Raw genomic sequence first — 21,551 nt, forward strand, 5'->3', positions numbered from 1 at the left:
TAATTAGATAGAAGAGTTAATTAGCTGGTGGAAGAGAACATTTGGAAATAGGTTTCCCTAGTAGATAGTCTTTCTGGTATATGTATGGGCTGATGTAAAGAAGACTGCTACAAACTTGGTGGTAACACAATAAATTAAATGTCTATGGGGATTGTCAGTTGTGAAGGTCATGGTTGTCCCAAAGGTGTTTTCTTTCAATAGGCAAGTGGGCTTTCTTATTTTGCCTTACTTGAATATCTGCAATGAATAGAAATCCTTTCATTCTCCACCATTCAGTCAGAACTGAGGAAGCTTCTTGGATGAAAAGCAAAACATCTTCAAGCAAAACAAGAAAGTCCAGTTGCCTTTTGAAAGAAAACATCTTTGGGACATTAAAGAAAAATTCCCAAGGAAAGCATTCACTAGGGACCTGTCACTCAAAGAGCATCCTCTTTAAAACAGCAAATAGTTGAAGTAAGCTACCTTTGTCTCAAAGTTGCTTTTCCAAGAGTTTTTCTTTGAAGATGTTTCATTTCTCATTCAAGAAGCTTCTCCAGCTTTGACTGGATGGTGAAGAATAACCCCACCATCCAGTCAAAGCTGAAAAGGCATCTTGGATGAGAAGTGAAATGTTTTCAAAGGAAAACCAGAAAGTCTAGTTGTCTCTTGAAAAAACACAACCATGACCTGGATAACTGAGAATCTCCATAGACATTAAGCTACTTTTGTTTCATCTATTGCATCATTCTTTCTGCATATACAGGTGAACCTCAAAAAATTAGAATATCATGCAAAAGTTAAAAGGTGAAACATAATATATGTCAGAGACTCATTACAAGTAAGGCAAGATAGTTCAAGCCATGATTTGTCATAATTGTGATGATTATGGAGTACAGCTCATGAAAACCCCAAATCCACCATCTCAGAAAATTAGAATATTACATGCAAGCAATAAAACAAGGATACATAGAACAATATCGGACCTCTGAAAAGTACAAGCATGCATATTTACTCAGTACTTAGTTTGGGCCCCTTTTGCAACAATTACTGCCTCAATGTGGCATGGCATGGATGCTATCAGTCTGTGGCAGGAGTTATGGAAGACCTTCACACTGGACCTTAAATATCTTGCAGTGTATGCTTCTCAATTCTTCTTCCATACTCTGGGCACTTGGTTTCCAAATGAGATGGAAAAGTCTCCAAAGTCTGTTGATTTGGGCTGCCATGTCATCTGCTGGTGTTGGTCTACTGTGCTTCATTCAGTCCAGGGTCAACGCAGCTGCCAACCAGGAGATTTTGGAGCACTCCATGCTTCCATCCACATAAGAGCTTTATGGGGATAGTGACTTAAATTTTCCAGCAGGACTTGTCACCTGCCCACATTGCCAAAAGCACCAAAACCTGATTCAATGACCGTGGGATTGCTGTCCTTGATTGGCCAGCAAACTCACCTGACCTGAACCCCATAGAGCAGGGGTCCCCAAACCTTTTACACAGGGGGCCAGTTCACTGTCCCTCGGACTGTTGGAAGGCCAGACTATTAAAAAAAACTATGAACAAATCCCTATGCACACTGCACATACCTTATTTTAAAGTAAAAAACAAAATGGGAACGTACTACAGTATTTAGAGGGGAGGAAGAAGTCCGAAATTCATATATGTTTATGTTTTGTTTTTAATTTTCTTTTGCTAACAGCTGATTGGCTATACAAGGTTTTCTTGGTTTATAGAAAAATGCATAAAGAAGGATACACTTTGGCATAATGGTTAATATGTTAGAAATATAATTGGTGTTGTACTTTTTGAAGGAACATTAAGGAGGGGATTTAATTAAAAGAAAAGTATGTACCTGGATGACAACATTAGAAAAAAAAACCTTTGCAACTTTTTTGATGATTGATATTAGTTACTAACAAAATACCACATTTTATTCATGGAAAATTAGATGGTACACTATATTGTTTGAATGTATGTTGAGAGAAAAATTAAAAAAATTACACTACCCCCCAAAAATCCTTCCTTTCTTGTTCCTTCCATTTCTTCTTCTTTCCTTCCTTCCTTTTCCCTCCATTTCTCCTTACTTCCTTACTTCCCTCCTTCCTTCCTTCCTCTCCTTTTCTCTCTCTCTTTCTCTCTTGCTTTCTTTCTCTCTCACTCACTCACTTTCTCTCTCTCTCGCTTTCTTTCTCTCTCTTTCTCTCTTCCTCTTGCTTTCTTTCTCTCTTGCTCTCTTTCTCTCTCTCTTGCTTTCTTTCTCTCTTTCTCTCTCTCTCTCTTGCTATCTCTCTTCCTCCATCCCAACTCCAACGCCCAGATCCCCTAGCTGCTAGAGGGAACAGTAGCCAGGAGCACAGGATGTGGATGCATCCTGTGCTCCTGTCACTCACCTGCGGGCTGGATAAATGGCCTCAGAGGGCCACACGTGGCCCGGGGGGCGTAGTTTGGGGACCGCTGCCATAGAGAATCTATGGGGCATTGCCAAGAGAAAGATGAGAGACATGAGACTGAACAATGCAGAACAGCTGAATGCTGTTGTTGAAGCATCCTGGTCTTCCATAACACCTCAGCAGTGCCACAGGCTAATATTGTCCATGCCACGCCGCATTGAGGCAGTAATTGCTGCAAAAGGGCCCAAACTAAGTACTGATTACATATGCATGCTTGTACTTTTCATAAGTCCGATATTGTTCTATGTACAATCCTTGTTTTATTGATTGCATGTAATATTCTAAATTTCTGAGATGGTGGATTTGGGATTTTCATGAGCTGTACCCCCATCATCATCAATATTATGACAAATCATGGATTGAACTATCTTGCCTTGCATGTAATGAGTATCTCTCATATATTAAGTTGCATTACTGAAATAAATGAACATTTCCACATTTGGACTTTAAAGGAATGGAAGAGCCTTTCCTGCAATTTACTGCATCCGTAAATTCCAATAAGGTGCAGATTTGAAAAACCTCAAACACATATTTTTGGTGTGAAAGACAATAATACTACCCAGAAGGCTTTCCTTTTTCACAGGTTTACAGAAAACTGGGTAATTGCATCAGTACAGTATAGTGGAGAAATAGGTTGAAAGGTGTGCCCTCACTGAATTTTATATATAAGAATTTCCTGTTTTCATTTAAGGGGATTAATATGAACCAAAAATATTTGTATGCTTTTGGAGCTGCCAGAATTGCATATATGAAGCTGGTTAATCTGGTGTTTCTTGGTGCTAACCCATCATAACTTCATGGCCTCCAGCTGTTTTTTAAATACTACATTCCCATCTATCATGTCGATGGATGTAATACACACTTATGTACTACATAAGTATGGTATAAATTTTAGTCCAGGACAGCTAAAAGGCACAGTTTTGAGGGAATCTTACAAATAGAGGAAAATGATAATTTAAATGTATAATAATAAATTATCTAACTTAAATATAATCTTGAAAATTGCCCATCGTTGGATAACTTGTATGTTTTGTATGACCCTTCAAGTAATTTGATACGACTATTCAAGCACAAAATGTAAACCAGTTATTTTATTTCTTATTTAAAATCAAGATTCCGTTATTCAAAACAAGACAGTTTGTTTTGCTGAATCTATTAAATTCTGTATGGGATAATTAGGCACAGCTGCTTGAATATCTTAGTGGTTATGAGTGCATTAGCCCTAAGCAGCCAATTGAATTTTACAGCTTCAAATAAATAAATAGAGGCATTTTAATATTGGGTAAAGGTGCACAGTTTACCAGATAACACCAAATTGGTTTTCAAAATCTCTTTTGCTGCTTTTAGGACTGTTCTTTAAGCAAGCAGATGAGCTCTTGGCCTAGGCAAGAATACCAGTCACTTTTTTCCTGGAAGTGAAATAATGAAAGTACTTCAAGTAGTTTCTTGTTGCAAAAAATTAGCACTTGGTTTTTTTGCAGCACTTTTTAATTTAAAAAACCCCAGCTTCTTTGTTAAGATGCCCTTTGAGTTTTAGCTTGAATACAGATACAGTGATGCCTTGTCTTACAAACTTAATTGGTTCCGGGACGAGGTTCTTAAGGTGAAAAGTTTGCAAGACGAAACAATGTTTCCCATAGGAATCAATGGAAGAGCAATTAATGCGTGCAAGCCCAAAATTCAACCCCTTTGCCAGCTGAAGCGCCTGTTTTTGCGCTGCTGGGATTCTCCTGAGGTTCCCCTCCATGGGAAACCCCACCTCTGGACTTCTGTGTTTTTGCGATGCTGCAGGGGAATCCCAGCAGGGGAATCCCAGCATCGCAAAAACAAGCGCTTTGCAGGCAACGGAAGTCCGGAGTTGGGGTTTTCCATGGAGGGGAGCCTCAGGGGAATCCCAGCAGCACAAAAACGGGCGCTTCGCTGGCAACGGAAGTCCGGAGGCGGGGCATCCCAGTGGCGGCGGTGGGTTTGTAAGGTGAAAATAGTTTGTAAGAAGAGGCAAAAAAATCTTAAACCCCGGGTTTGTATCTCGAAAAGTTTGTATGACGAGGCGTTTGTAAGATGAGGTATCACTGTAGTCCTTTATTTACAACCTGTTGTTTAGTGACTGTTTAAAGTTACAATGACATTGAAAAAAGTGAGTTATGGATATTTTTCACACTTATAACCATTGCAGTATCCCTCACAGGCTCAAGGTTGTCTCAGCCCTTCCATCCTTCCAAAGTCTGTGAAATGAGGACCCAGATTTTTGGGGGGAGGGCAGCAATATGTTGACTCTGAAAATTGCTTAGAGGGGGCTATAAAAGCAGTGTGAAGCAGTATATAAGTGCTATCGCTGTTGCTGTGGTCACATGAACAAAGTTTGAATGCTTGACAACTTGTTCTTAATTATAACATTTGCAGTGTCCCGGAGTGATGGAATCACTTTTTGTGACCCTGTGTCAATCAAAATCAGTGGGAAAGCCAGATTCCCTTAACAACTGTGTTCTTAACCTAAACAACTGCAGTTATTCTTTTAACAATTGCAGCAAGAAAAGTTATAAAATTGGGTGAAATTCACTTTTCAATAGCATTTAGGCTTATATACTGCTTCACAGTGCTTTACAGCCCCCTCTAAGCAGTTTACAGAGAAAGTAAGCATATTGCCCCCAACAATCTGGGTCCTCGTTTTACCAATCTTGGAAGGATGGAAAGCTGAGTCAACCTTGAGCCTACTGAGATTCAATCTGCCAAACTGATGGCAGCTGGTGATTAGCAGAAGTAGCTTGCAGTACTGCACTCAAACCACTGCATCACCGAGGCTCATTTGTTACTTCACAATTGTCTTGCTTAGCAACAGAAATGTGGGCTCAGTCATGGTTGTAAATATTCTTTAGTCAAGGTCTGACTATTCAAATTCCATTTCTTATACAAAGAAGAAGAGTACTTCATATAGTTAAGTTATCCTTCACGTTATGGCTTTTTCTTATATTTAACGTGCTCCATTAAATGCAACATTTCCAAGGTCCACTCCATTGCACTTAAGAGAACGGTCTTCATTTATTTCAATTACTTTGCTCTTCACTTTCCTTTTTGAAGCAAAGCTTTCTAGCTCTTCATTATTTTCTTCTGCACTAATTTTACATATACTATGAAATGGAATGTTTCCATTCTCCCTCCCAAAGAGTATTCATTTTAAACTATTGGAGTGGAGTGAAAAATGCCTTGTGTGAGCTGTTGCAAGCTTCCGCTATAAATTTCAAATACAGTGGTACCTCTACTTAAGAACTTAATTTGTTCCGTGACCAGGTTCTTAAGTAGAAAAGTTTTTAAGTAGAAGCAATTTTTCCCATAGGAAACAATGTAAAAGCAAATAATGCGTCCAAACCCATTAGGAAAAAAATAAAAGCTCGGAATTTGGGTGGGAGCAGGGGGAGGAAGAAGAGGAGGAGGACAGTTGCTGCTGAAGGGAGAAGGTGAGGGAGGGGAATAAAAAAATCCAAAACCAGAGGTTTATTCCCTTTCCAAGCACCAAGAGAAAGGAAAATGTTTTGTTTGCTCTGGACTGCCAAAGCCTCCTTAAGCGCCACCGAAAGGCTCCTCTGGCAGCCCAGGAAAGCCCAAGATGGCTGGGATTAAAGGGGGAATGGCAGGAAACTGGCCAGGCCTTTATGCCGCTCTCAAATGTCTTGGGAAATTTTTCCAGGCTCGGGTTCTTAAGTAGAAAATGGTTCTTAAGAAGTGGCAAAAAAGTCTTGAACACCCGGTTCTTATCTAGAAAAGTTCTTAAGTAGAGGCGTTCTTAAGTAGAGGTACCACTATAACTGCTTTCCATCAGCAGGGCATGATGGGGTATACAGGCTATACCTGAGGATCTGCTGATCCTTGAGAACTTGTCTTTGTCATGGGTGGGGAAGTTGGTCATTGTATGTAGGAGGAGTAGGGGATGCTTCTTCCTTGACTAGTTCTCTACATTTTACCTACTGTCTTTAGAATAGAGGTAGGGAAATATCGCCCTTTTATAACTTGTGGACTCAGCATTGCTAGCTAAGGAATTCTGACAGTGGAAGTCCACAATTTATAAAAGGACCATAGGATAAAGAATAGGACAGAAGGGGACCAATTGCTTATGCGAATCATAACTAAGTACATGATTCATATACAATGATCCCTTGTTTTTCGTTGGGGATGCGTTCCGAGACCACCCGTGAAAAATGAATTTCTGTGAAGTAGAAGTACGATTTTTTTTTATGTATTTAATGAGTATTTGGCCTTTTAAAACCCACCCTTTGCATTAAACAGTCATTATGTAATGTTTCTCAGATGGAACTACATGTGATGGCCTACCAGTTTCTTTAATGGAGTGCAGTAGTACTGTAGAAGAATTTTATGAATTTTTAATCGATTTAAATTTTTTAATGGATTTAAGCCCCCTTTGAAAACCCGTGAAATAGCGAATCCGTGAAAGATGAACCGTGAAATAGCGATGAATTACTGTATAAGTGAATAGTATCTCTTGTTAGGGAGCCCTGTTTACACACTCAAATCAGCCTTCACCCTCATCTTAACATAAATAACAATTCTTAAAAGCTGCTGATCAAAGGGTAAGAAATCAGTTGTTGGCTCTTTGTATGTGTGTGTGTGTACCATACATTTCTTAACAGCATCTCTTTTTCACAGAGCCATCTTATCCAAAAGGGGATACAAGCGGAACAGCCCGAAGAAGTTGGGAGCTTCGGACACTTATCAATCAGACCAAAGGTGGTCAAAAGAATTTGTATTTAAAAAGAAATGTATTTCAAACTGCCCTTTCATCATAGCTATAATTTAATATTTATCCCAAAGGTTATTTTTCTTATACAGTGGTACCTCTAGATACGAGCTGCTCCACATGCGAGTATTCCAAGTTACGAGCCGCGACGCAAGCGAAATTTCTGTTCAAGACCTGAGCTCAAATTCGGGATACGAGCCAAGCTTCCACTAGGTGGCGCAAGAATCTCCTTGCTTCCGTTTATCTTGGCGCAAAAAACAAAGTCTAAAGGCATTCGTTCGAGATGCGAGTTGATCGACTTATGAGCTCGGGTCTGGAACGAATTAAACTCGTATGTCGAGGTACCACTGTAGTTGCATCCCAATTCATATTATTGGTTCTTGAACAAATCAAGCTTGTTCTTTTATTTCCTCTTCAAGCCTATCCTTATATTTATCCTTATTTGGTATAGACTAGGAAGCCTTTGCCCTCTGATGTTATTTCCAGATAACAAGAATGATGATACATGTTTAAAATGATCTAGTCGGCCCTGGCCCTGTTCTATGGGATGTAAAGGGAGGATTAAATCAGCTCCTACATTCCTCTTGCTTGGCGGGACCCAGGGGAAGAGCCTTCTCTGTGGCGGTCCCGGCCCTCTGGAACCAACTCCCCCCAGAGATTAGAATTGCCCCCACCCTCCTTGCCTTTCGTAAGCTACTTAAAACCCACCTCTGCCACCAGGCATGGGGGAATTGAGATACTCTTTCCCCCTAGGCCTTTACAATTGTATGCATGGTATGTCTGTATGTATGTTTGGTTTTTATATATTAGTGGGTTTTTAATCATTTTTATTATTGGATTATTATTGTAGGCTGTCTTATTATTGGTGTTAGCCACCCTGAGTCTCCGGAGAGGGGCGGCATACAAATCCAATAAATAAATAAATAAATAAATAAAATAAACCGTCCATGGAGCTTGTCACCTTTGTTCAGTACAAATAATATCCACATACATACATGTATTTGGAAACCAGTGTAGTAGAGTGGTTAAGGTAGGGGGCTTCTCAGTAACTCTAGTAACATTATTTAATAAGTAGGAGCAGAGAGAGCCTAAGCATAAGATGGCTAAGTGACTTTGCTCACTCACCCACCTATCTACTTGGCTGCATGCCACGTTTTTACAGCTGAACTATATATGAATTTGAATCACTGGGGAGAGGGAGGAAGAAGTAATTATCTTATAAATATTCTAAGTATATACCCTTAATAAAATAAAGTCTAGTGATTGACTTTTTTTATTCTAACCCTTCAGAATATTTAGACCATTCACCAGTCTTGCCTCACTAATAGTTTTCATACTGCGTTTAATGGTTTATTTATTTATTTATTTATTTATCAGATTTGTATGCCGCCCCTCTCTGCAGACTCGGGGCAACTAACAGCAATAATAATACAATGTAAACAAATCTAATATTTAAGTTCATTTAAAACCCCAATTTAGAAACCAATCATACATACTGACATACCATGCATAAATTTTATAAGCCTATAGGGAGGGAAAGTCTCAATTCCCCCATGCCTCATGACAGAGGAGCTGTCATGAGCTCACGAAAGGCAAGGAGGGTGGGGGCAACTCTGATATCCGGGGGGAGTTGGTGCCAAAGGGTCGGGGCCACCACAGAGAAGGCTCTTCCCCTGGGTCCCGCCAAACAACATTGTTTAGTTGACGGGACCCGGAGAAGGCCAACTCTGTGGGACCTAACTGGTCGCTGGGATTCGTGCGGCAGAAGGCGGTCCCAGAGATATACTGGTCCGGCGCCATGAAGGGCTTTATAGGTCATAACCAACACTTTGAATTGTGACCGGAAACTGATCGGCAACCAATGCAGACTGCGGAGTGTTGGTGTAACATGGGCGTATTTAGGAAAGCCCATGATAGCTCTCTCAGCTGCACTCTGCACGATCTGAAGTTTCCGAACACTTTTCAAATGTAGAGAGCATGGTGAAGATAAATAACTGCACTTCATTCATAATCAATGCTTTTGCCTATTCTATTTGTTTCTAGACACTGCTTCCAGGCAGGGACCCATGGAAGCAGTTCAGAAATCTGTCCAACTGTTTGAAGAAAAGAGGTACCGGGAAATGAGGCGGAAAAACATCATTGGCCAAGTTTGTGACACACCCAAATCCTATGATAACGTCATGCATGTAGGCTTAAGAAAAGTCACTTTTAAGTGGCAGAGGGGAAACAAAATTGGTAAGTTTCCAGGGAGCTACTGCTTGATATTCCAGTGAATGGAGGGAGTTACATCAATGCTTTTAACCCAGAAATGCCATGTATCTTCCTGCATATTTAATTTTTACCTGGCTCCACCACTTTGCTTTTGTCAACCTGTGCGTTTATAATTTCTATTTTGTTTAAAAAGCCATGATGGATTAAAGCATGCTAAATCCAGAATATTCTGTAAATTATTGCAGGTGTAAAATCTTAAGAGTAAAATCTTCTAAATGCAACTGTGTAAAGAGAGGTACTTAGGGTTAAATGATATATGCTGATCAAAAAAATAAAGGGGACACTCAAATAACACATCTTAGATCTGAATGAATGAAGCCAAGACTTACGAAGAGAGACTGAAGGAACTAGGCATGGATAACCTAGAGAAAAGGAGGGCCAGAGCGGACATGACAGCAGTCTACAAGTATACGAGGGGATGTCACAGAGAGGAGGGGAATCCCTTTATTCTTCAGGGCACCAGAGGGCCGGACGAGGAACAACGGCTGGAAGCTGACCAAGGAGAGATTCAACATGGAGATAAGGAGGAACTTCCTGACGGTCAGAGCGATCAACCAATGGAACAACCTACCAGCGGACGTTGTGAACTCCAACACTCTAGACATTTTTAACAGAAGATTGAACTGCCACTTGACTGTTGTACTATAGGGTTCCTGCTTGGGCAGGGGGTTGAACTTGATGGCCTTCATGGTCCCTTTCAACTCTAACAATAAATAAATAAATAAATAAAATATTCTCATTGAATATTTCATTTGCACAACTATTTATTCATTCATTCATTCATTCAATTTTTTATGCCACCCTTCTCCTTAGACTCAGGGTGGCTTACAACATGTTAGCAATAGCAATTTTTAACAGAATCAGCATATTGCCCCACAATCCGGGTACTCATTTTACCCACTTTGGAAGGATGGAAGGCTGCGTCAACCTTGAGCCCATGATGAGATTTGAACCACCGACCTACAGATCTACAGTCATCTTCAGTGGCCTGCAATACAGCACTCTACCTGCTGCGCCACCCTGGCTCTATTCCATTTGCACAACAGCATGTGAAATTGATGGTCAATCAGTGTCGCTTCCTAAGTGGACAGTTTGATTTCACAGAAGTTTGATTTACTTGGAGTTATATTCTGTTGTTTAAGTGTTCCTTTTATTATTTTGAGCAGTGTATATTTTATCTAGAAATTATTAGCTTTGGAATTTGATGGAGTAGGTCACGAACTAGATGATGGTGTTAATATGCACTGTGTCAGGATGAAGCCAGAATTCTTGCAGGTTTTGGCCTGCCACATTATGATATGTTCTTTTGGAATGTTTCTTACTGAGGGACGCTTGCATGAGGAGCTAGTGGTAGACGAAATAAATTCCTTCTAAAATTTCAAGGTCATCTTTTGTCCTTGAAAAAGACGGGCGTGCATGGACCTGGTGGCAGAAGATTAGTAGTCCATGTGATGAATTTGTGGGAGAATGAACTGTAAACAAGAAGTAGAAATCCCTGGGAAATCAGATTCAGGTTTCATCAGAGACGTGCCAAGATGGCTCTAAGAATAAATTGGAACTTTGAGGAAGTCTTTTCCTTGGACTCCGATTTAAACTTAGATGTTAATTGGAACGCTGACACATTGTTCATAAGAGAGCTATCATATATAATATTCTGGTCTGTGTATGCATGTATTTAAAATACTTTCTGTTTAAATGCCTGTACGTTAATTATATTGTTCATTCCTAAAGCATTCAAGGCATCCAACAAAAGAATCCCCCTATAGATTTGTGTAAATATCCTGTACAGAATTATAAATGACTGACTTAAGAATGGAATAGAATAGAATAGAATAGAATAGAATAGAATGGAATTCTTTATTGGCCAAGTGTGATTGGACACACAAGGAATTTATACTGAGAAGACGTAGAAAAAATATTTTCAGAGTGCTTAAATCTCTCTTTTAAATTACAATTCTGCAGGAGAAGGCCAATATGGGAAAGTTTACACCTGTATCAGCGTTGACACTGGTGAATTGATGGCAATGAAAGAAGTAAGCAATTTGCTTGTAAAACAATGTTATATGCTTATATTTTTTTTGTTTCGGCAATTTGTTTAATTATTCAAATGGCAGATTTTTATTTTTTTTATTTTTTTTATTTTTTTTTAAATTTTTTATTACAAATATATATACACATTTACATACAATATATGTTTTATATTAATACAAGGCTAAATCAGCGCGTAACAAATAAACGAACAAACAAACATGACAAACAAACAAACAAAAATATTCTTAAAAAAAGATCTAATTGCTTATTTAAGTACATTAATAACAATACCTATTCACTTAGCATATTTTATAATGTTTGTACTTGTATTCCCTTCTGGAGGTAAGTTTGAATGATTTTTGATTTTAAATTATTTTCTGGTGAAGCATTGTTATTTCCTCAGCGTATACCATTTTCTCTTGTAGGTTGTCACTGTTTTTTTTTAAATCTTTTATTTCTTTCTTATCCGCCTTCTTTTATTCATATTCAATTTCTTTAATGTCATACAGATCTTTTTTTTATAAAAAAGTTTTTTGTATATATGTCTTTTGTATTTTTTTTTTCTATGTAATGAAAAGGATATAAAGTATTGTTAATTTGATTTTTTCTTTTGAATTTTATTTCTTTTCTTAAACCAGTTATAAAGATGTATCCAGGTTTTATCGTGTTCGGAATCTTCTTTATTTTTTAATTTAATTGTTAGTGCGTCAAATTCAGCGCAGTCTAATATTTTTTTAATTATCAAATCGTCTTCAGGTGGTTCGGGTTGCTTCCAATTTTGAGCTATCGTTATTCTAATTGCTGTCAATATATGAATTAATAAGTAATGTTTGTTTTTTTCAATTTTTTGATCTATAATTCCCAGGAGAAAGGCTTCAGGTTTTTTATTTATCTTTATTTGTAAGATCTCTTCTATCCAGTTCTGCATTTTGTTCCAGAATTTTTTCATTTTTGGGCAGGTCCACCAAATGTGGTAGTATGTCCCCATTTTTTTGCACCTCCAATATTTTGGGCTTGTTCCTTTATACATTTTGGCTAATGTTGCCGGTGGAAGGTGCCACCTATAATACATTTTGTATATGTTTTCCTTATAGGCTGTAGATTTTGTTAATTTATAGTTCTTGGTCCAAATTGATTCCCACTTATCTAAATTTATGCTATAACCAAAATTTTTGCCCCAACTATGTATACTGTTTTTAACGATGTGTTCTTCCATTTTATAGTGTAGCATATATTTATATATTTTGGAAATCATTTTTTTTTCTTGGCCTAAAATTATCTTATCTAATTCTATCTCTTTTATTTGTATTTCCTTCTTTTTCCCTTCTTGATATTTTGATTTAATTACATTATACGCCCACCAATGGCAGATTTTTAAATTAAGTTATTTACTGTGAGAGGATGCCTTTTTCCTACCAACATACTATGTGCTTCTTTGTATCTGAAGGAGAGGCATCCCCTATTGTATTCAACATAGAATGAAAGCAAGGGGCGCGGGGAGAATGGCAAGAGAGGGGACTTCTCAGTAACTCTAGTAATATTATTTAATAACTTGCTCTTTGAAGAAATATGGAGAGTTAGCTCTTATTTGCTGATTGGTAAATGTTCTGCAATTCTTTTGTCTGTAGTCCCTGTTTGATTATATTTTTAACAGATTTTAAACTTTTATTACTTGCCCTAGATAGTATATTAAAAGTAGAATAGAAGTGAAGAGTTTTCTATATTATCTGTACAGATCTGTGATTGTTCTTACTCATTTTGTGTGATAGAATAAACAGATCTCTCTGTGGTTTCAGTATTGCTTTTCTCTAGTCTTTTTTCCCCGTTAGCTTGGTTTGCAACACTCATGAAACATAATGTCTTTTTGCAGATAAGATTTCAACCCAATGATCACAAAACAATAAAAGAAACTGCAGATGAATTGAAAATTTTTGAAGGCATTAAGCATCCTAATCTGGTCCGATACTTTGGTGTAGAACTTCACAGGGTAAGGAAAAACGATCACTGACTTTTGCAGTTAACATAGAGTATAAATTAAAATTGATTTAGTTAAAAAGGAATTCATTTACAAAAGAGACTTGTTTTAAGCTTTTAAAAAATTGTGATGAGAAGGGACAAATAAAAAATGAAAGTAATAAAATTCTAGAACATGTATAGAGATTAAAGATCAAGATTGTTAAAAGTAAAAGGAAATAATATAAAGTTGATTAATTTGATAAAGGTTAAATAGATATACTGTAATATATCTTGTAACCCTTTATAAATTTTATCTGTTCAGGACTGAAATGATGAAGTTGTACATTCTGCTTCTAGATAAAAGGATGGGCTATTGTTTATTGTATTGTAAGAGAAGTTGACAGTGCTTATTTCAGGGTTTTAAAAAATATAAGATAGGATCTTATTTCCGAGGAAACATGGTAATAGTATAACAAAATTACATTCAAGGAAAAGGAAATAGGGAAGGAAAAAGAAAAAAAATACCTTGGATATTAATCCCTCTTTTAATTACCAAACAAAAAAGAATTTGCATAGTCTAAAAAAACTAGCTTTGTTTCAAGTAGAAGAGAGGCTTCTTATCTTAGGATAGTTGAGGAAATAGACCTAATTTTATTTTCTACTTTTGGCTGAAATTTTTTTTGGGGGGGAGGGGCGGTAAGGCTGCTAATTTGAAAAAGAACAAAGTATAGCATGTTAAACACTTACTATAGTTAGACATCTAGTGAAGTATGTGAATTATGCGAGTAACTTGCTGTAACAATGTTTGTTGCCCACCACAGCAAAGATTTGTTCTCTTTCCTACTATATGCTTCTGTGTGTACAATGGGCTGTTGGTTAAAAAAATATTTTGGACTCTGTCACACACTCTAATACAGGGGTGTCAAACTCGATTTCATTGAAGGCCGCTTCAGGATTGTGTTTGATCTGGGGGGAGTGGCCAGAGTGGGCGTTGCCAGCTTGATGTCACTCGTGTTCGGAGCGCCTGTGGTGGTTCAAGTGCTCTGCCAGCTAAAAAGGGCTCCCGAGCTCTGTTTTTGTCTGCAACGGCCTCCTGCAACCCTCTGCCAGCAAAAATGGAGTTTGGGAGGCTGCTGGCAGCCCTTCCGACCTCAGTTTTCGCCCTGGGCTCCTTCTTTGCTTTTTGTAGGGCAGCCCCATGGGCCAGATCTAAGCACTCTTAAGAACAGAATATAATAGAATTCTTTATTGGCCAAGTGTGATTGGACACACAAGGAATTTGTCCTGGTGCATATGCTCTCAGTGTACATAAAAGAAAAAGATATATTTGTCAAGAATCATGTGGTACAACATAGGGTCAAATAAGCAATGAAAAAACGATCAATATTGATAAAAAATCTTAGGATACAAGCAACAAGTTACAGCCATACAGTCCTGGGAGGAAAAGGATGATAGGAATGATGAGAAAAAACTAGTAGAAAACTAGTAGAAATAGAAGTGCACACTTAGTAAAAAGTTTGACAGTGTTGCGAGAATTATTTGTTTAGCAGAGTGATGGCGTTCAGGGGAAAACTGTTCTTGTGTCTAGTTGTCTTGGTGTGCAGTGCTCTGTAGCAACGTTTTGAGGGTAGCAGTTGAAACATTTTGTGTCCAGGATGTGAGGGATCAGTAAATATTTTCACTGCCCTCTTAGAGGCTGAATCTGGCCCTCTGGGCCATGAGTTTGACCAGTCCGTTGCAAGACAAAGCCTTTATTGAAGATTATGAAGGGTAACCTGCCAAGTGTGTGTGGAGCATAGCAGCTCCCGTATTTCACTTTCAGAGCTTATTGGACCATGCCTGTAAACAAAGAACTGCATTCTACCTAGTGAGGATGTCCACTTAAAACTTCTTTGCACCTCAATTACAGGAAGAAATGTACATCTTCATGGAGTATTGTGACGAGGGGACCCTGGAAGAAGTGTCACGGCTGGGCCTCCAGGAGCACGTTATTAGACTCTATACAAAGCAGATCACAACCGCCATCAACGTGTTGCACGAACATGGTATAGTGCATCGAGATATTAAAGGTAGAGATTTATTTAATAATAATAATTAATAATAATAATTTATTGGACTTGTATGCCGCCCCTCTCCGAAGACTTTGGACTGCCCAGATTTCTCTTTTACTTTGGACTGTCCAGCAGACTTTTGTTTAAAGCCAAATGCAGGTAATACAAATTTTAGAAGCCAGCTGCTTCAAATAACATGAATTTTAGACTTTCCCAGTTCCCAGTTGGGATGTTTTAAGAGAGGTTTGCTTGCTTGCCAGCCAGAATTGATGACTCATTGTACCTTTGACAGTTGTGATCATTATTTATAGATAAAGAGGATAGAAGGTTATTAGGAAATAACAGAATAATTTTGATACTTCCCACTGAATCTGAAGGGTGTCCTTTGGACTGTGACCATGCTTTACTGATAAATGAAACCACTTATCAAGACCAAAAGGGAGAAAAATTACAACAATAATTTATATCAGCATTCACAAAAGAAAATAGTACATGCTGACCTTTAGGAGAATTGTTTAAGGAGGAAAAGCAGCAGGCAGTTATGCCTGACTACATGACTCTAATGGTTGTTTTTCACCATTAGCTGAAGCAGTGAGATAGACCTGCCTGAATGCTGCTCGGTTTCTGCTTCTCCCTCTCTTGAAGACCGTTTTCAGTCTCCATAGCAATGCACTTAGGAGGCATCCTGCAGATGGAGGCTCTTTCTCCCCTTTACGAGCTTCAGCTGGAGCCGAAAAATAGAAACAACTGCTATCGGTCTTGTGGCACCAGGAAGTATGCGGGTTTTTCTTCCCAAATCTTCCTTGCGCTTAGAGATCATGAAAGGGATATAAAACTTTGACTGTATAATCTTTTATTTGGAGAATGCAAGAATACTGTATCGGAAATAAGATTCAGATAAATAAATCCGAGGAAAATTTATTTACTTATTTATTTCTTCATTCATGCATTCAATCAATCAATCAATCAATCAATCACATTTATATGCCGCCCATCTCCTCATAGACTCAGGGTGGCTAACAATAAAAGGCAATACAAAAAGTTAAACCCCAAATAAAAACATTCATTTCTCAATCATACAACAGTCAGGCTGGAGCAAGATGTGGATGCTCAATGGTCTTCCCAGGCTGAGCCATGTTTTTAGAGCCTTTCGGAAGGCCAGGAGAGTGTGGGCAATAGGAATCTCAAGGGGAAGCTGGTTCCAGAGTGCTGGAGCCACCACAGAGAAGGCCCGCCCCGCAGTCCCGCCAGCCAGCATTGTTTGGCTGAGGGGACCCGGAGGAAGCCGACTCCGTGGGATCTGATTGGTCACTGGGATGTGTGAGGCAAAAGGCGGTCTCATAAGTAATGTGTGATTTCCCCATCCTTGATTGTAGGAAAAATATTTATAGGAATAAAGATAGCCCACAATTGTGCCCCAAAATTTATGTTGCTAAGTGAGAAATTTGTTAACTGAGTTTTGCACATTTGTTAAGTGAATCACCGCAGCTGTTAAATTAATAGCACAGTCGTTAAGTGACTCTGCTTGACTCTAGGACACTGCAACCATCATAATGTGAGTCAGTTGATCATGTGACCATGGGGATGCTGCAATGGTCATAAGTGTGAAAAATGGTCATTCACTTTTTCCCCCCAGTGCTGCTGTCACTTCAAATGGTCACTAAATGAACTGTTGCAAGTCAAAGACTGCCTGTTTTAACTGTCCAGATATTTATATTGCTGAAAAAAAAATAAACAAAATAAAGGGAACACTCAAAGAACACATCCTAGATCTGAATGAATGAAATATTCTAATTGAATACTTTGTTCTGTACAAAGTTGGATGTGAAATTGATTGTCAATCAGTGTTGCTTCCTAAGTGGATTAAGTGTTCCCTTTATTTTTTTTTCAACAGTGCATAATGCATGTACATTTGTAGTTGAGCCTGATTGTTCTGGAGCAATTTGGAGCTAAAAATTCTTTTAATGATGAAATCTTATGTATTTATTTATTCATTCACCCATTCATTCATTTCGGCTTTTAGGAGCAAACATCTTTCTTACATCATCTGGATTGATAAAGCTGGGAGATTTTGGCTGCTCGGTAAAATTAAAGAATAACACCCAGACAATGCCTGGAGAGGTGAATAGTACTCTGGGAACTGCCGGTAAGGAAGAACGTACAAATCTCTACATATAACACCATCTAGCGGCCATTGACATTCTCTACTGTGTGTTATTGACTTCATGCCTGCATTTTATTATTAGAATGTTAAGTTCTTATCTACAACAAAAGTATCTATACTCCATTCAGGGTGTCCAGCAAACCTGGAAAACAGGGAAATCAGGGAATTATCAGGGAAATCGGCAGTTCGGGAAATATCAGGGAATTGATGAAAAACGTGAAAAAACGGAATAAATCAGGGGGGAAACAAACTGTATTAAAATATTTAAAAATTGGGAAAATCATATAAAAATCATGTAAGTACTGGCTTAGCTAGTGTTTAAGTCAGCGCTCCCCAAACCTGGCAACTTTAAGACTTGTGGACTTCAACTCCCAGAATTCTCCAGCCAGCAGACTTCTCCTGGCTGGAGAAATGTGGGAGTTGAAGTCCACAAGTCTTAAAGTTGCCAAGTTTGAAAACCCCTGTTTTAGGTTTTCAAGACGGATCAACATTGCTTAAAATCCCACCACCTCCTAGACTATCAGTGTCACTTCACAGCTGTGAATCAAAAATCAAATCTTCAGATTTCATTGTCAGGATTGTCCAAACTCTGCATATCAGTGAAGTGCTCATCAATATCACCTTTTTTTTTATTACCCTTCCTATTATGCAAACAGATTTTATACGGATGTGCACCTGTTTGGATGCAGAACTTCTAGAAAAGATGTTTTGGAAGGGATCTATGCATCCCACCTGGTGCACCTGCAAATTTAAACCCCCAACTTAAACCCCAATTTTTCCTTGCTCTCACTAAACCTTTGTGCAGTGTTAGCAAAATAGGCTTATGCGTTATGGAGATGGTAACTGGGTATGATGGCCTTATTGCACCTTGATGATGATGACGGCATGATTGCTGTGCTTGGAGTGAGGGGGGGGGGGCAGGGATTCTCAAAAATAGCCTGGACTTGAGTAATAAACCACATCTGCATCATATCCAAGTAGCTGTACAAATGCTTTACAATATTAGAATAGAGTGAATGAATGAATAGAATGAATGAATGAATGAATGAATGAATGAATAGAATTTTATTGGCCAAGTGTGATTGGACACACAAGGAATTTGTCTTGGTGCATATGCTTTCAGGGTACATAAAAGAAAAAGATACATTTGTCAAGAATCGTGGTACAACACTTAATGATTGTCATTTCTAATGTAACTTCTAGTTTTGTACTGGAGCAGTGGTTCTCAACCATTTTAATGCCGCGGCACATTAATACAGTTCCTCATGTTGTGGTGACCCCCAACCATAAGTCTAGTGCCAATTCTCCCAACAGAGCTTTAAGCTGATTGGCAGGAAGGTCAGAGGGATACCCCCACTGTAAACGCCTGATTGGTCGAATTGTAAAATATATTCCAAGGCGCCAGAATAGAAGCTTTAGTTCCTAACACCCTGGGAAATTTGTCTTTTCCCATGGTCTTAGGTGACCCCTGTGAAACTGTCATTTGACCCTCCAAAAGAGTCCCGAGACAGAACTGTGTATGAAAATATTTCCCTTGCAAAGGGGTGACTGGGACCCCTGTAGATCTTTCTTAAAGAGAAGATATCTTGGAAAGACATAGTACGATTTGTGAAAATGCTTCTAAAGTAAGGTACAATGTCTGCGTTAAGTTCACATAGAATAGCTGAAGGTTCTGCTTTGTACTTAGTAGTACAGATTGATAGCTTACAGCTGATCTTGCTTTGGTTTCTCAGACAAATCCTTTTGTTGTGAAGCCTCCTGTTCCTTTTGTTGCACAAACTGATGTGACCCTTTGTGTTTTCTCAAAGCATACATGGCTCCCGAAGTGATTACTAGAGCTAAAGGAGAAGGCCATGGGCGAACAGCAGACATCTGGAGCCTTGGATGTGTTGTGATTGAAATGGTCACAGGGAAGGTAAGTCTCCTATATGACATTCAATCAGTTTACTTACTGAGGATGCCCTGTGGATGATCTGAAATGTGCCATTATTGGATTTCTGGGGAAATTAAATAACTTGAACTTTGCTCGGTCAAAAGTCCCTGGCAAGAGAAGAATTAATTTTGACTGAAAAGCTGGGTGTAGTCTCCTCAGCTTAATAAAACTCATTAAAACTATGAACTCAATCTGTATAGTCTGGAGGACAGAAGGAAAAGGGGGGACATGATCGAAACATTTAAATATGTTAAAGGGTTAAATAAGGTCCAGGAGGGAAGTGTTTTTAATAGGAAAGTGAACACAAGAACAAGGGGACACAATCTGAAGTTAGTTGGGGGAAAGATCAAAAGCAACGTGAGGAAATATTATTTCACTGAAAGAGTAGTAGATTCTTGGAACAAACTTCCAGCAGACGTGGTTGGTAAATCCACAGTAACTGAATTTAAACATCCCTGGGATAAACATATATCTATCCTAAGATAAAACACAAGAAATGGTATAAGGGCAGACTAGATGGACCATGAGGTCTTTTTCTGCCGTCAGTCTTCTATGTTTCTATGTAAAAAGAACTATTCAACTGCATAGAATTAAAGCTGAAGTATGACAGAAACGTATCCTGCAACATCATTTAATTTGTTTACCTTTTTGAGCATAGTTAAAGACTTCAGGGAGTAAGCTAGTTTCCAGATTTCCGATAAGCCAACATTGTAAATAATGTCCAACTCTTACAAGAGCTGCTTGGGAACATTGTTTGATGCATTGCTTGGTTCTTAAATATATTAATGGAATAGAGAGATAGCTAAATCTTGCCCACTAATTGGAATTGTCTCCCACTCCATGTGTTTATTTGGGAATCTTTATACTCTGGGTTATTTGTTATGCTTATCAAAGCTTATTGTTATCAAAGAAGAATTGTACCAAGTAACTCGCCACAATGTTATACATTGTCTAGTCAATGAGAAAATTCAATTTCTCAACCTAGATATTCCTACTTTGTTACAGAGACCCTGGCATGAATTTGAACACAACTTTCAGATCATGTACAGGGTAGGAATGGGTCATAAGCCTCCGATTCCTGAAAAGATAAGTCCAGAAGGAAAAGGATTCCTTTCTCATTGCCTGGAGAGTGATCCAAAGATGAGATGGTCAGCTAGCCAGCTCCTCGATCATTCGTTTGTCAAGGTTAGTGAAGCTTGGGTATTCTTATTAGTAACTGTGGGGAATATTATTATACAAGAGTAACTGTTTAAATTTTAAATAAGCTTGTGGATTTTGGTTCTAGTCTTCATAAGCAACTACTCCATATTTTTATTATTTTAGGGACATTGTTCTGTCGGGCTCTCTGATAGGAACCTCCCGAAAATTCAAGGATACAAATTTCAGACACACACACGTTTGAAAATTCAAAACAATGTTCTTTATCACAAAAGTCAAAATAAACTAAGCACTCTTTTTGTATTGCAAAGAGCACTCTTCCCAAAACAACCAGGTAGTCTGTACAATGTCCCTTAAGCAGTCATTAAGTACTTAGCCAGCAGCTATGGAGAAACTTCACACCCCTTCTTCCAACGAAGGGAGACACACACACACACTGCTCTGCTTTGGTTTCAAAGGCGTGAAAAAGCAACAAAGTCCAGCACACAAGATTCCTGATGAAACTGCAACAGATATTCTTCCACAATGGCCAAATCCACATGTTGCTATTTATAGCAGCAGCCCTAATTACTGGAGCCCCACCCAAACACAGGTGGCCTCCCTTATTTCCTGTAATATGTTCTTACTTGGTCTCTTCTACGCATAAATCTGCGCTTGCGTGGGTCCAAAATGTCATCATCTGAAGCTATAGAAGATAAGGAAGATTGACTGCCTTGGCTGTGTGCCAAGCTCTCCTCTGCTGAGTCACTCCCACCTTCTTCTTCGTCCGAGGAAACTAAACTCTGAACTGATTCTGTCGGCAATAACACAG

General features: G+C 38.6%; 1 protein-coding gene across 3 annotated transcripts in view; it reads left to right on the forward strand.

The window, feature by feature from the left end:
- The window catches only part of MAP3K4 (mitogen-activated protein kinase kinase kinase 4), an 84,163-nt gene that overhangs the window by 60,154 nt on the left and 2,458 nt on the right, over positions 1-21,551 (forward strand). For all 3 annotated transcript variants that reach the window (XM_070733807.1, XM_070733809.1, XM_070733808.1), the window contains 8 exons: positions 7,086-7,166; positions 9,220-9,411; positions 11,410-11,480; positions 13,349-13,465; positions 15,344-15,503; positions 17,509-17,631; positions 19,458-19,564; positions 20,588-20,767. In XM_070733807.1, coding sequence (XP_070589908.1) covers positions 7,086-7,166; positions 9,220-9,411; positions 11,410-11,480; positions 13,349-13,465; positions 15,344-15,503; positions 17,509-17,631; positions 19,458-19,564; positions 20,588-20,767 — 1,031 coding nt within the window. The remainder of the gene's footprint in view (positions 1-7,085; positions 7,167-9,219; positions 9,412-11,409; positions 11,481-13,348; positions 13,466-15,343; positions 15,504-17,508; positions 17,632-19,457; positions 19,565-20,587; positions 20,768-21,551) is intronic.

Source organism: Erythrolamprus reginae, chromosome 1, assembly GCF_031021105.1.
Source record: "Erythrolamprus reginae isolate rEryReg1 chromosome 1, rEryReg1.hap1, whole genome shotgun sequence".
NCBI lineage: Eukaryota > Metazoa > Chordata > Lepidosauria > Squamata > Dipsadidae > Erythrolamprus > Erythrolamprus reginae.